Raw genomic sequence first — 12,561 nt, 5'->3', positions numbered from 1 at the left:
CCCTCTGTCAGGCGCCCTGTCGGCGATGGCGGCGGCCTCCTCCAGCATCCCAGCTCCCGCACCGGACCGCGTGCTCCCGCAGCGTGAGGACTCCATCGGGTCAGGTTCAGCTGGCTCGCACCGGCGCTCGCCCAACATGGAGGGCTGGAGCGCTGGCAACTCTTCTGGACGCAGCAGCGATGCCATCAGTAGGGGTGAGAACATTCATGTGCCCCTGTCTGTCTCGCACGCTGATTTTAAAAATATGATCAAGGATGTGGTTTCAGAGACACTGGGGGAGGTTTTTAAATCTCCTTCTCCCACAGTTGTCAGTTTTGACAACAGTCCTGGAATTTCCACATCCTCTACTGTAATTCCTCAGAATCATTTTAAAGAAGCTCTGACTTGTGAGCTTTCTCCCCTTGGTTTTCATCTCAGCTCAGCAACAAAGGAGCTGATTTGGAGTAACCAATACATTGATTTATTTTCTTTGCTTCCTCGCAGGGATCAGCCGGGTAGGTTGGAAAGGCGCGATGAAAAATCTGATTCTGATGACGTTAAGCGTGGTCACATCAGATCTTTCAACAATTGGATACAGGCCTTTTCAATTTATTCGGCGGTCCTGGGCGAGAAATCACCTAATTTATGTAGTAAATTGTTTCAACACATTGACATAATTTTGGAGGCATACCGCAACTTTGGCGGTTTTGCCTGGATTAATTATGATGAATCCTTTAGGCAAAAGTTAGCTGTTCATCCTGACCTCTCCTGGGGTACAAAGGATGTCGGGCTTTGGATTAATCTGATGCTGCCTCAGAGACAGTCTTCAGCTAAACAGGTGTCATCAGCCCTCCCTAAGAAGGGCGTATGTTTTGCTTTTAATGACTCTGTCTGTAAGTGGAATACTAACTGCAGATTTCGACACGAGTGTTCATTTTGCGGAAATGCGCACTCTATGTCACGATGCTTTAAAAAGCAGTCCGCTCAGCAAACACTTTCCAGGGACAGTAATGCAAAAAGCCTCGACCCCAGTGAAGCTGGAAAGACTGGTGTACTGGCTAAACAAGTACCCAGATCTGCTGAGCAGTAATTTAATTTTTAACGGATTTTCTAAAGGTTTTTTTGTGCCTTCTTTTAAAGGGATCGGTTGTAAGTTGTTAAGGAATCTTCCCTCTTTGGCATTTAATCCCGAAATAGCTAGAGAAAAATTTTTTAGCGAGCTGGAACTTGGTAGGGTCGCAGGTCCTTTTACCTCCCCTCCTTTCCCGAATTTTCGTATTTCTCCGCTAGGTTTAGTACCCAAAAGAGATACGGGATCTTTCCGCCTGATTCACCACCTATCGTACCCCACCGGTTCATCTTTGAATGATGAGGTAGATAAGGACGTCTGTTCTGTTAGCTACTCATCATTTGACTTGGCCATAGACATGCTTAGGAATATGGGTAAGAACGCTCTTATGTCCAAATCGGACATTAAGTCGGCGTTTCGGTTGTTACCTATAGATCCTAACGGTTTTAATTCATTAGGCTTTTATTTTGAAAACCAGTTTTTCTTTGACAAATGCCTCCCTATGGGTTTTTCCCTGTCTTGTTTTTACTTCGAGAGCTTCTCATCATTTTTGCATTGGATACTGGAATCCAATTCCCCTAATGTCAATATTTTGCATTATCTAGACGATTTTTTGTTTGTAGGCCCCCCTGAATCCTCAATTTGTTTAGATACACTTAATAGTTTTATTAAAATGTGCGAGTATTTTGGCGTTCCCATTGCCCATGAGAAAACCGTTTTTCCTTGTAATTGTATCGAGTTTTTAGGCGTTACGTTAGACTCGGTTAAAATGGAATCCAGACTCCCGCTGGACAAAATTGTAAAATTATCCACTGCACTAAATAATTGTCTTACCAAAAAGAAGGTGATCTTAAAGGATCTTCAATCTTTACTCGGCCTACTAAATTTTGCTTTGCGTATTATTCCAATCGGTCGAGTTTTTTCTAGACGGCTTTATGATGCTACCAAAGGATTATCGTCTCCTACTTCTCATATCAGAGTTTCTTCTGAGATGAAGGAGGATGTAAAAATTTGGTTAGAATTTCTTTCAGATTTTAACGGAAAGTCTTGCTGGCAAACTGCTTTTATTTCTGCTGACTCAATCCCCTTCTCTGTTTCTGTGAATTCCACTTCCGGATGTGGTGTTCTCTTGTCACATCATTGGTGTCATGTTCAGTGGCCATCTCATTGGTTGGATTCTCATATCACAAATAATGAGATGGTGCTGGAACTCTTTGCAATTTTTTTGGGGCTCTATTTATGGGGCTCTTTGATTCAGAACTCCAGGTTAAGCATTTTTTCATTGAATCAAGGAGTACTTCTCTCCATAAACACCCTGTCCTCTAAAAATAAATGCGCTTCTTTGATTATAAGACAATTGGTTTTAACATGCCTAAAATTTAATATTTGGATCAAAGCGAAACAAGGCGTGAGTGCATGGGCTTCAGTGGCGGGTTCACTGTGCAAACATGAGCGGTCATTCTTTTGCTTACAGGTACCCAACGCAGATTTGGAGCCAACTCCTTGCCCGCAGTCAATTTGGGAGCTGATTTCGATTTGATTCCTCAGTGTATTAGGAATTCCCTCTCGGCTAGATCATGGGCCGATTATTCGGCCGCGTGGCTTAGATGGGTGAATTTTTGCGCCCTTCATAACTTAAATTGTAATGTATCCAATGCCCTATCCGGCCTGCAGTTTGCAGTATCTCTGTCTGAATCAGGCCTCTCCCACTCAGCTATAGCTAAATCCATTGCAGGGGTATCGTTTTTTCTAAAATTAAGGGGTAACCCCCCGCTAACTAGTTTTTTCCCCTTAAAGCAATTTTTGAAGGGCTTGAAGAGATCTAACTTTAAACCCGATTCAAGACGCCCGATCTCTTTCCAGCTTTTGAAGGAATTATGCTTAGCGCTCCCTGATGTTTGTAGTTCTAGAGAGGAGAGCGTTTTATTTTATTCAATATTCACACTCACATTTTTCGGTGCCTTGCGGGTTGGCGAGGTAGTCTCAACCAACAAATCGGAACCTTCTGGTCTGTTCATGTCTGATGTCAGAGTTGATAATTCTCAAGTAGTTTTATTTATTAGAAAATCAAAAACAGACCAGATGGGCAGAGGATCTAGGTTAATTATTAACGCTTTCCCTGAGCCGTTAATCTGCCCAGTAGCTAGTTTATTGCGTTGGCTTACTATTAGGCCAGATATTTCAGGCCCATTATTTATTCATTTGGATGGTTTACCTGTAACTATATTTCAATTCAATGCAGTTCTAAAAAAATGCTTATGTTCTTTGAATTACCAACACCTTAGGATCACTTCCCATTCTTTCCGTATAGGAGCTGCTACCGAAGCAGCCGGATCAGGTTTAGAGGATGCTTCAATACAGAAATTGGGTAGATGGGAATCTAATAGATTCAAATTGTATGTTCGCCACGAACTTTACGATTACTAATTATCTATTTATTTTTCAGGTCCATTCATAGTGTGGATTATTGGACACTCGTATATTTTTTGGGCAGAGAAGAGGGCCAGGCAGAGAATTTATACTGAGAATTTATCATTTAATTCTTCTCAAGTTCAGATCTTCTGGCACAGTGTTCGGGGCATGAAATGGTCAAATTTTTGTTTTGAGTTTAGAAAATGTATTAACATGTTTCCTTTTCCAGATTTAGTGATTTTTCATTTGTCCGGTAACGATTTGGGCAAAATGAGAACTTTAGATTTATTAGCTTTTATGAGGTCTGATATTTGCAGCATTAGACAGTCCTTTCCGTCTGTGGGTCTTGTTTTTTCCGAAATTGTCCCCAGAATTTTATGGTCTGATTCGAAGTTTTTATTTTTGGATAAGATTCGTAAAAGAATTAATAGGAGTATGAGTAAATTTTTACCATTAATTGGCGGTTTTTCTTTTCGTCATGAGGAATTAGAAGGGTTTTTACCAGGTCTTTTCCGTACTGATTTGGTCCATTTATCGGTTATTGGATTGGATATTTTTAACTTAAATTTACAATCGATGGTTGAAAAGTGGCTGTGTGGTTATGGGGGGGCCTCGCCTCTTTGAGGCTTGGCTCTTGGGAAAATCGCCCATTGGTATGGGCGGATTGGATTTGGTGTTTTTATGGAAATATGGAAGTTGTGATTACATTATTTATTCTGTTTGTAACTGGTTTAACCCTAAATAAACATCACGGCCATTTTTCTTCCACTCAATAAATTCTGTGTTGTGTTTTTATTTATTAGTTAAGGAATAGATCTTGTAATGCCATGCTAGCCCCCCCCCCCCGTCAAAAAATGAAATAAAGGGGGGGTCTCATGGCATTACAGATCTTAGGATTATTGTGGTGATCAGATATGCACATTGGGCTTTAATTTAGGGTTCAATCTCAGGTCAGTTTAAATGTCCATGGTGAGCTATTTTTAGAAGCTCTGGTTTTAACTGGCGCTTTTGGCGCCCATTTCAAATGGTTTTTATTGGTGGTTATGGTTGTTAGGCAGATTTATTCTGCTATATATTTGCCAGCTTTTACCAGGGAACATCATTCCGCTGGAGCAGTGAAGAAAAGAAGAGCCCACCCTCCCTCCCCTTTTCTTTGTTAAGTCCCTGTCGTGATGTTCTTGTTTGTGGGAAAATCGCCCATTGGTATGGGCGGATTGGATTTGGTGTTTTTATGGAAATATGGAAGTTGTGATTACATTATTTATTCTGTTTGTAACTGGTTTAACCCTAAATAAACATCACGGCCATTTTTCTTCCACTCAATAAATTCTGTGTTGTGTTTTTATTTATTAGTTAAGGAATAGATCTTGTAATGCCATGACTTATTCACCTATATTAGTCTTTACTATAAGATCTAACTAATAAAAATGACCCAATTCCCTTGAGATGATTGTATCAATTTACCATTTTGTGACTTCATTTGGAAGAATAGTGTTACATTTACCAATAATCAATATACAGTAAGTGATAGTCACCGAACACCAGGTTCCCTCATAATGTAATATTATACATCAGAGTCATAAGATCAGTGAATGAAATACCATAATGACCTATGCTTACTAAGCTTACTGCAAAGTGCTTTCATCAAAATCTGTTGTATTAGCAGGCTGCACCCCAAGCTAGAAAATAAGAGACATCTGAATAACGGTCGATACCAAGCGATATGACGTAAATTATTGCACCAATAAATTTATTCTCTTAAACATCAGAATATATTTCCATCATTACAAACCAAGCAACTACAGCTTTATTATTTTTTTACATCCAAGTATGCTAGAAGCTACACACAATTGCATGATACAGATGAAATACGACCCCAAAAAATGCTGGAAAAAAAAAAAATGTACACAAAAAAATTTCCTTTTCCGTGCCCAAACTTGACATACTGGTGTTCAAAATTAAAACTTCAGTAAGTATAATCAGGGGTACAAACCAATACATGTTGGTCACAGGCCTAAACTATCTTACCAAGGGGAAAAAAAAGTGGCAACAGACTTAAGAATTGCATGGATAAAAATGGAGTTACAAAAACATAAGAAAAAAAACATTTCAGGCCGATAGATTATAAAACTCTTTGGAAACTTTTCCTTTTGGAAATGCTTGAAAAAAAAAATCCATGTCAACTCAAACTAGCTGTAAACAGTGAAGAAAAAACAAAAAACCCACAAATGTCTCCGTTCCCGGTCAGTCGTCTTCTCTGGTGGTTTTTTCAAGGCAGGTATATAGCCATTTTTTTGCCCTCCCGGTTTGATCTGATTAGAAGCAAATGGCGGCTTGAAGATGACGCATGCATGACAGATGGCAATTACTTTTCTTATAGCTCATTAGCTTTTGGAGACTTTTTTTGCACTGGAAAATGAGATCTAGCTGCAAATAAGCTTTTTAATGCAGGCCAATGGTACAACACCAATGTGGTGCTTTTTTTTTTGCATAGTCCAAAAAAGTACATATAATTAAGCAAGAGATGGATAATCACTGTACTTACAGATGAGAAGCAGCAGACATTTTATTTCACCAAGGCATATAAAAGTCAATAGGTCGACATTTGAGGGGTTGAGAAGATCACAAAGCAACCAGAGAACCTCAATTATTAATGGATGGTGTTCTGATGTTCTACAAGGCAGATACATGTTGTGCAGATTGCTCAAGTTTTCCTCGAAACATTAATGTTTTCAGAAGTTTCTCGTACAGATAACAGAACAAAGAATGGTGGCAAAAAAAATGCAAAAAAAAAAGAACGAGAACAAAAAGGCAGCATGAAGGCAGACAAGCCGTGTGTGTAACATCCATCTCATTCATCTCACAAACACTCGATCCAATGAGAAGAACAATTAACAGGTGAATAAAGAAACTTTAGAAAGTTTGTGATTTATCTACAGGCCCTGAGCTTTTTTCCCTATGTACTTGCTGTAGGTGAAAAAAGGCAAAAAAATGCAAGAATAGTTTGATCTTGCTAGGTAAGTGCTTTGTGCAACAACGTCCGTATATATTTACCATAAAGTCTTCTCTTTAGCTGAAAGAACAACATTCTCCAGTTGTTCCTTCAAATTCCAGTGGGTTACAGAATCATTAACCCAAATCCCAAGTTCCAGTCATCTTGTAATGGTTAGGTAGCTAATATAGCCTTAGTTTCCATTGTATCTGTCCAAAGCAATCTCACCACAATGTCCCGAAATGTTTGAGAAGTTTTTCTGATCTTTAGTAATCATAAAAGTGCTGTCATCTCGGCGACACTGTCGGACTGGAAAACGATCCAGAGTTCCGAGGATGGAAGGGTATACCAGGGGAAGATGGCGACAGCTTTTTAGGGCTACATAGGTCACCATTGTGAAGCTTCCAGAGGAGTTCTTCATTCTCCATTGAGAGGCGTTTGTTCGCTTTGGATTCTTTCTCTAGAGACCTCTGCAAAACTTCTTGCTCTGTGGACAGCTGCCTGCAAGAGCAACATAAGGCGTGTTAAAATAATGACCGCAACATGACGTCAATGTACTGTAGGCCACTAGTTTGTTAGCCTTTCATTAGTACCATGATACTGTTTTCCAAAGTGTTGCATGTTGCCCACATGGCAGTGTCGTCTATCTACTTCATGGCACCAGGAGGAAGATTTTGTTTTATGCTTTTTCTAAAATGTTGGGTTTTTTTTTGGTTTTTTTAAAGTCTGACTTGGTGATCACGTCATGGTAACGGACCAGAGTTGGTGAAAATAGATTTACATGTCCCATTTCATTAATCCTGACTCTGGAATAGGAGAAGGAGGCCTGCCTCTTACCTGCTGGTGTCCACAGCTCTACTTTTGATTAGCTGGCCTGGTGCGACATCATGTGTGTCACAACGAAGAGGTCATGCCAGGAAGCCTAACTAAAAGAACAACAATGGCTGCCGGCAATTGAGAGGCGGTACTCCCTTTGCCATTCCAGTGGCCACTGTTGAGGCCGATGAAATGGGACCCATCTGGAGGAAGTGTCCAGAAGTTTGCTGTGCATCATCTGATTTTTCATGACAATAACATCATTAGGTTCATACATGACATTAGGTCAACACATAAAAATAGAAGTTCCTAGACTCTTGTGATTCCTTTATCACTTTCACCTCTCTGACCAAAGGAAATGATTGACTGTAGAGTACTGGAGAATGTGCAGAACTGATAGTAAGGAGTCTACCCAAAATAGCTTCAACTGATCTCACAGGGTCTTGTTGCATTTGTTCAACCCACAAAAAAACAACAACATGCCAAATAAACAAAATATGTACCTTTAAGATATATATCCCAAACCTTACCGTGAGAGAGCTATGTGATTTGCCATACGAGCTTTCAGATCCTCATTTTCCTGCTGGCATTTGTTTAATTTTTCCACCAAGATTGTGTTGGTTTCAACCTTGAAAAAAAAAAAAAAAAAAAAAAAAACAACAAAAACAAAACAACAAGTTACCAAACTCGTGGAAGACTGACACTGGACTTGGCATTCTTCACATCTTGAAAAGAGCAGGTAATGAAGATCCGGGTTGGGCCACTGAATACCTCATTACACAAAATCAATATTCATTCAGTGACATTTGTCTGCCAGAATTGTGTGCCGAAAAACAAAGGGCACAAAACAAAAGTTACACGTGTTCCTGCTACGCTACTGCAGAACTGTATGTAATGTGGACACATGTTCCCCATGTGCTTCTTTTAACACATCTTCATAGAAAGAACATTTGGTTTCTTCTATAGTAAAATAAAAGTTGTATGCAGAAAAATCTAAGATATCTAATCTTGGTATTCTATATTCTAAGCCTGCACTGGAGACCAGTGAGCGCATTTACCGTATACGCTATAATGTATAAATGCGATGTGGTGAAGGAACTGTGACATGGTGCGCAATACTACTGAAACAATATAAAGCGCCTTAAAACAGGTCTTTCTACTAAATGGCATTTCACTCTTCAATATTTGCAACTTACGATGTTTATTTTGGTGTTGAATTTTTTTTCTTTTTTTAAAGGGAAAATTTATGGTACTATCCACAAATGCACTAAGGCATGGTGTATATCCTACACTGAGGAGCATTAGAAGAGATTAGGATTAAAGCCTACCTCATATTTATATCTAGGGAAGGTAACACATCAGGTATTCTTCACAGGGGTGTGGATACTAGGAAAGCTTTTTTTGGTTGAAAACTCTAAAATCAAACCTGTGCAAAACATTCGCCATATAGGGGACAAATACCAATTGCAAGCACTGTCCACCGTGGGATATCCACCTGTAGGAAACAGGCTTTCATCAACACAAAAGGGGCAATTCAAAGCTTTTTTTTTGCCAGACTTCTGTCTCAAGAAAAGAAAAAAAAAAAATTTGAAAATTCCCCTTTTTTTTTTTTTTTTAAAAAAAAGCAACTTGTGTGTTGACGCCATTTTCGCGACAGCTCCGACAAAGTGGGTGAAGCTGGAGGGGAATGGGGTCAGGAAGTGTGACCCTACTTGTCAAGTTCATGATGAGCAGCAATGTTTGCTATGCCACAAATTTTACTCCAGCAGTGTCCTGTGTGCCTCATAATGAATCAGAAGATACTACTACAAAATGCCCCCTCATCAAGACCAGTGAGAGAATCGCCCCCATAGTGCTGTACAGCAGTAGAGACTAGGAGGAGATGCTAATGCCAATGTCATCGAACAACCTCTGAGAAAATATTAAAGAGGTTGTAGGGTAGAAAATCTATGGTAAAGTGGGTCTTAAACTGAATAGAAATGACAGGACAGTCCATTTACAACAGTGGTGTCGTTTCAGGTGAAAAATTAAGGGCTTGATCAGGATTTGAAAGACTTTTTTATTATTTTATTAACAGGTGTCTTTGAAGAAGGACCCTGGAAATGTTAAAAAACAAGACAATTGTCAATGATTAATCTACTGTGGACTGGATTGATCAAGACTGGCAATTTTTGTCACTGGCTTAGATGAGGGGGCATGTATTAGTCAGATGCTCTGAATTTATTTAGCGGTGCATGCTTCTTCATGCATCAGGAGAATTTAACCATTGGCGTTTGACTCCATCCGCCGCATCAGAAATCTACTCCAGACCTTGACTGGAGTAAGAATCTTAGCATAAGCAACGCTACAACTCATCATGAATTAGATGAGCAGTGGTGTCACATCTGCGACACGCACCTGTCTCACCCCAGGTTTGTCTATTTTGTTGGAGCTGGCAGAAACCAACATAAAAAAACATAAGTCTCAATTTTTTGCTCAATGCAGAGTTGAGCAAAAACTTTTGTGACTTTTCACAGCAATCAGGGCCTGTAAATCCATTCTAGAGACTGCATCATATCTCCTATATAACCTACATAGTCTTCATTGCTAGAACGGGATTGTAACCATAATTATGTGCAAACGGTGCTCGCCTGACTGATGCATCTGCTACTTAGTCATTGGATCAAACTGAGACACGGAGTACATACCAGCTTCTCGATCTGCATAAGCTTTTTGTCTTGCTGATGTAATTTCTCATTCTTGATCTCTAATACTGCCTTTAGGCTCTCCAGCTCCTGCTCAAGATACATCACCTGGGGGTTCTTCTGCAAAAAATGGAAGGGGTAACATGTTACAAGGATCTGTCCTGTTGGATGAGAATATCCAAGATCTAGGACTTATTGAGAACACACACTGAAAACACTAATTGTCCTGCAGCACAAATTCATCATCTCGTGTCTTGCTGCAACCATCGCAGCTCTACTAAAGACATGATCTCATGAAGATGTCAAATATAAGAGATTACTACAACGCATCCAGAATACCCGCTCTGCAGTCTGCACATGTTCAGTGTACATCAATCTGGCTGTAAACTTACAGTGAAGGATACCAGAGATTCGGGAATACAGTCTAGAAGGAAATATTTTGGGTCTTCAAAATTGAAGGTCTCGTTATTAAGATTAGCAGAATCTGTTCTTAATAAGTTCCACCCACACCATTATTGTAGTGGGATTTTTCACATTAAAAAGGTCTTTTTTTTTTTACCAAGGAAAAGTTGTTCTGACTTCGAGAAGTGGATCATGTTTCCTCTTCAGTTCGTAGATTAAGAGAAACGTCAACAGAATAAAATGGTACCAATGTCCACCCATGAAATTAGCCAGCTAGTGACTGAGCTGGTATGAACTAAACCAATCTTATGATCATACAGAATTAAAAACATACAAAAATGGAAGGAGGAAGAATAGTAAGGACATTGGCAGAAGGACCAACATTTCAGCCTAGATACTACACGACACGAACCAGTGCGGTTTTCTCTTTGGATAATTTTCTTTGTTCTTCCTCGGCTTTCAGCTTCTCTTTCAGAGATTCATTCTCTTGTCTCAGCGCTTCGATTTTTTTCTTGGGGACGGAGAAAAAAAAAAATGGGGTAAGCAACTGGTGAAATGAGAAAAACTAGTAGATATAAGGTATAAAACCAACCTCTAGCTCAGCCTGTTTTTCTTTAAAAGAGTCTTCCAAAGCCTTATTTTCATGCTCTTGGCTGTCTTTTAGTTCTGAAAGCCGAGAGGAAAAACAAATCAGCTGCTTTATTAAGAATCCATGATGCCAATGGTCATACCTCAAACCATGAAAACATTACTGGTTCAGTGCAAAGTGGAAGATTAGTATATCATCAAGATGGAATTATATAAACTTGACCATGAAAACCACACACACGTGGCATATAAACACAGTATAAACTTGACCATGAAAACCACACACACGTGGCATATAAACACAGTATAACATGTGCAGGAGGTACATAAGAACAGGACGTAACAACTCCTGGCCCGTCCACCTTGTTGAGTTTCTCTTCCTCCTTGTATACAGAGAAATAGCAGGAAACACAGATAATATAAAAAGTCTAAAGTCTTAGACACAAATGATTTATTAACTGAGCTGCTCATACTCAAACTATTCTGGTTGGTTGAAATGTAGGCTGCAAAATCCAACTAAATATTGTACAGTTATACTAATTTTGGGGGCATGAAAAGGTTTTCCTAAATTAACCACAAAAGCCAAAGTTTCAGAAGAACATATATTTTACCAGTTACATCTTACAAGAAGTTAAGACACTTTGGTGAAGTGATAGTATCAGAACCGGGTAAAAAGTCTTGGGATTGTCCCTCAGCCAGAGTTTAATGACACTACCATAAAATAGGACCTCAAATCTTCCCTGGTTCCCAGGTTATGAATGAGTGGTGGCTTTTTAAGGGATTGACTTATGTTCTCTCAACAGAACAGCAGAGCCAAGTAATTGGCAGTTTTGTCTGGCAACTGGGTATAAATACCAGTTCCTGACGCCAGTTGAGATAGGCCCTATGTTGCGGGAAAGGACCTTTTCACAGGGTGAGGTATATTTGAAAGGGTCTTACATGCTGCACAAGAAATGTAGAACTAATAAATGCACAATGTTGAATAGTTTTCAATACTAAATCTAACCAAATATTTTTAGCTTTTTGAAAAATTACCTGTCAAAGATTTCTCATATTCTTCCTTTATGTTTTTTATCTCCTCAGCGTGACTGGTCTCGGCGGCGTGCCTGTAGGCTTCATGAGTGGAATTGAGGTCATCAACCTAAATAAAAAAAAAAAAAAAAATAGTTTTAGTGGCCGTAACAATTAACATGCTATGATTTTCAGATTAATTATACAAGGTTCACAATGAACAATCGGGATTAGTGGACTTCAATTCCTCTACCATTTACAAAGCGTTTGTTAGAGATTATTATAATCTTATCATGCATGTGTTTGAGGTCAAGTATTTTGACACTTTTAAAGTTCTTTATCTTGAGCACAAACAAAAATTTCCAGTTCATTGTGTAGACTTTCATTAAGATCCAAGCTGGTTTAAAGGCGCCGGCACCACTTTGCCCTATCTGCATATGACCTCATGCTGATGGGCTGCCAGGAGCCTACTCAAGACCCCGCTGCCTGCCAGGACTGTCCTGTCAAGACTAGCCTGTGGTTGGGCTTCACAAAATACTCTGATTTTTACTGTATACTTCAGCAGGTCCAAGTCCTTTAAGGTTATGAAAAAATACTTTCCATGGAAG

The 12,561-nt window shown here is 39.4% G+C and overlaps 1 protein-coding gene across 9 annotated transcripts in view; it reads right to left on the bottom strand.

Annotated features, from left to right (window-relative positions):
* Window positions 1-5,184: 5,184 nt before the first annotated feature.
* Window positions 5,185-12,561, bottom strand: part of MTUS1 (microtubule associated scaffold protein 1) — a 249,035-nt gene continuing 241,658 nt past the window's right edge. For all 9 annotated transcript variants that reach the window (XM_077279667.1, XM_077279666.1, XM_077279669.1 and 6 more), the window contains 6 exons: window positions 11,978-12,083; window positions 10,947-11,020; window positions 10,767-10,865; window positions 9,956-10,072; window positions 7,799-7,896; window positions 5,185-6,953 (listed from right to left, as the gene is read on the bottom strand). In XM_077279667.1, coding sequence (XP_077135782.1) covers window positions 6,740-6,953; window positions 7,799-7,896; window positions 9,956-10,072; window positions 10,767-10,865; window positions 10,947-11,020; window positions 11,978-12,083 — 708 coding nt within the window. In that variant the 3' untranslated portion in view covers window positions 5,185-6,739. The remainder of the gene's footprint in view (window positions 6,954-7,798; window positions 7,897-9,955; window positions 10,073-10,766; window positions 10,866-10,946; window positions 11,021-11,977; window positions 12,084-12,561) is intronic.

Source organism: Ranitomeya variabilis, chromosome 1 (assembly GCF_051348905.1).
Source record: "Ranitomeya variabilis isolate aRanVar5 chromosome 1, aRanVar5.hap1, whole genome shotgun sequence".
Taxonomy (NCBI): domain Eukaryota; kingdom Metazoa; phylum Chordata; class Amphibia; order Anura; family Dendrobatidae; genus Ranitomeya; species Ranitomeya variabilis.
The sequence above is the reverse complement of the archived record's forward strand: the minus strand, read 5'-3'. Positions and strand labels throughout refer to the sequence as shown.